A 2,603-nucleotide genomic window follows, 5' to 3' on the forward strand; every position below is an offset into this window, starting at 1 on the left:
TCGTCTTTAATTCTTCACTCTTTCTCACCCTTCTCCCCCTACCTCTTATCTAATTTGCTGCCAATTTTACCTTTGTGGCAATTCTTCTCCAGTTCTCCTGTGAGTCCCATGGCTCTACCCATGATCAGTGCAGACTCTCATCAATAACACTTGGCCTACGTCATCTCTCCCCATTCCAATCCAACTTCATTCAGCCACTGGAGAAAGCTGCAGATAGTGGGGGAATTCTGGGTGGAATATAAGACCCTTCACCCCAAAGGGAATCTACTGAAAATGTCTGCTTCGGCTCCCCATTTCCCCTGAGGGCTTGTGGTATTCCTGAGAAGTCAGGGGGCTGTGACAATCTGTGTTGTGATTGAAGCAGAGTGATAACAGGTGATAAACTACAGACAATACCAAGTTGTTTATGTGGTCGCTCATGCACAGTATATACTTAGCGCATATGCAGTGATGCTTTGGTTATATAGGGGTGCACACTCTAGATCCCCACTGCTAATAGTCACAAATCGCTCACACACATATCAACACAAGTGTATGTATATATGTATCTATGTATATAGGGACATAGGTGTGTTTGTATACATTTGTGTGTGTATACCTTAGCAAATCTGGAAAGAAATGTCCCATTAAGTTGTCAAAAGGGTAAATGAACGAATATATTTCATAAGAAATCTATGGGCTGAAACACCTAAATAATCAAGTTGGGAAACTCTTATTTTGAAATACTATTATCCTAGGATCTAATGAAAAAGAAAGTCAAAGAGCATTCTTGAAGAATAATGCACCCAGCCACAAAAGGGAAATGAGGAAAACCAAGAAAACATTGTATACAATAGCAGCAATATTGTTTTAAGAATGACTTTGAAAACATGACATTTTGATTGTCATCAAGATTCAAATCAAATAGAAAAGACCTATGAAGACAGTCGTCATCTGTATCCAAAGAAAGAAATGGTAAATGGAAGTATGTAGCAAATAAATGGACATAGATATGTGTAAAGGGCAGGAACTCTGGAGAAACATACTTAAGCCTCAGTATGGTTGGTTTAACCCTACAACAAGGTGTTAACTCAGTGGGAGCGATGATATAATGGTTATCTAGTTGACAAGTCCTTAGTACTTAGTAGAGTTCTCCGAGTTGACACCTGTTCTACAGGATTCACACCTACAATGATGTACTTCTACTAGAGTATATAAGAGCTAAGAGGTCTGGGAGGAAGCACAAAGGCAAAGCTCCAGAGCCTCCTGGTGGCTGACCTGTCTCCTTCACTCCTCTGCTGAGCCTAGAGAGAAAAGTGAACATTACATAAACGTATCTGTTTATATATATAAATATATAGGTTTGTGTCTGATAGTTGCCACCTCTAGAGTGGAGCGGAGAAGAAAAGAACAAAATCAAAGGACTGTTAGATTTTTTTTTTTTTTAATATCTCGTCATTATTGTTCGTGCCGAGCCGCCAATTCTGCGCCCGCCATGACCGACAAGATGGACATGTCCCTGGACGACATCATTAAACTCAACAGGAGCCAGCGTGGCAGATGCGGCGGGGACCGGGACCGAGACCGAGGTCGGGCTGGAGCCCAGGGCGGCCGCGACGGCGGGGACGCGCAGGGGACAGCCCGCGTAAGCCGAGGCGGGGGCCCCATCCGGAACAGACGGACCATGGCCCGTGGAGGCGCCCGGGGCAGCCGCAGGAACCGACCCGAGCCCTACAGCCGACCCAAGGAGCTTCCACACAAGAGGCAGCCCGATGACGTGTTCCCCAGTGACTTTGGAGGCGGGCCCGCACTTGAGACCGGGACCAAGTTGCTGATCTCCAATTTGGATTGCGGGGTCTCGGATGCCGATATTCAGCAACTCTTTGCTGCATTTGGAACTCTGAAGAAGGCAGCTGTGCATTATGATCGGTCCGGCGGAAGCTTAGGAACAGCAGATGTTCACTTTGAGCGAAAAGCCGATGCTCTGAAGGCCATGAAACACTATGATGGTGTCACCATGAACGTCCAGCTTGTTCTAGCACAGACTCGGAAACAACGAAGGGCCGCACGGAGGGTAAATAAAGGTGGAATGACCGGAACCCGTGGCTCTGGAGGCGGCACCCGGAGAGGCGGCCCTGGACGCAAGCGAGGACCACAAGCAGGGGCTGGAAGAAATCCCAAACAACAGCTTTCCAGAGAAGAACTAGATGCCCAACTGGATGCTTATAATGCCATGATTGAATTCGAGTTAAACTAGCCAGCATATTCCCTGCATGGAACAGGACTCACGATTCTGCTTCTTTCCCCTTTTTGCTGGAAGAGGACTGTGGCTCCGATATGCTTTCCGATAGCTTTGACTATGTAGGAGGCCGGAGGAAAAGAGCTCTTCTCATTCCCTTACTTGTTGGTCTGGGAATAACGGGAGCTGGAAGCTCAGCAGGACTAGGACTGGCTGTCCATTCCTACACTAGACTTTCAAACCAACTGACTGACAATGTTCAGGCCCTCTCCAATGCTATCAATGACTTCCAGGATCAGATCGATAGTTTAGTTGAAGTGGTTTCGCAAAACAGACCAGACCTGGACTTCCTCACTGCCAAGCTAGGAGGGATATGCTTAGCCCT

General features: G+C 46.8%; 1 protein-coding gene across 1 annotated transcript; it reads left to right on the top strand.

The window, feature by feature from the left end:
* Nucleotides 1-1,465: 1,465 nt before the first annotated feature.
* On the top strand, nucleotides 1,466-2,236 carry LOC127547470 (THO complex subunit 4-like). The gene has a single exon (XM_051974405.1). The coding sequence runs from the start codon at nucleotides 1,475-1,477 to the stop codon at nucleotides 2,234-2,236; it is 762 nt and encodes a 253-aa protein (XP_051830365.1). The 5' UTR covers nucleotides 1,466-1,474.
* The last annotated feature ends 367 nt before the right edge of the window (nucleotides 2,237-2,603 follow it).

This window comes from Antechinus flavipes, chromosome 1 (assembly GCF_016432865.1).
Source record: "Antechinus flavipes isolate AdamAnt ecotype Samford, QLD, Australia chromosome 1, AdamAnt_v2, whole genome shotgun sequence".
Classification (NCBI taxonomy): domain Eukaryota; kingdom Metazoa; phylum Chordata; class Mammalia; order Dasyuromorphia; family Dasyuridae; genus Antechinus; species Antechinus flavipes.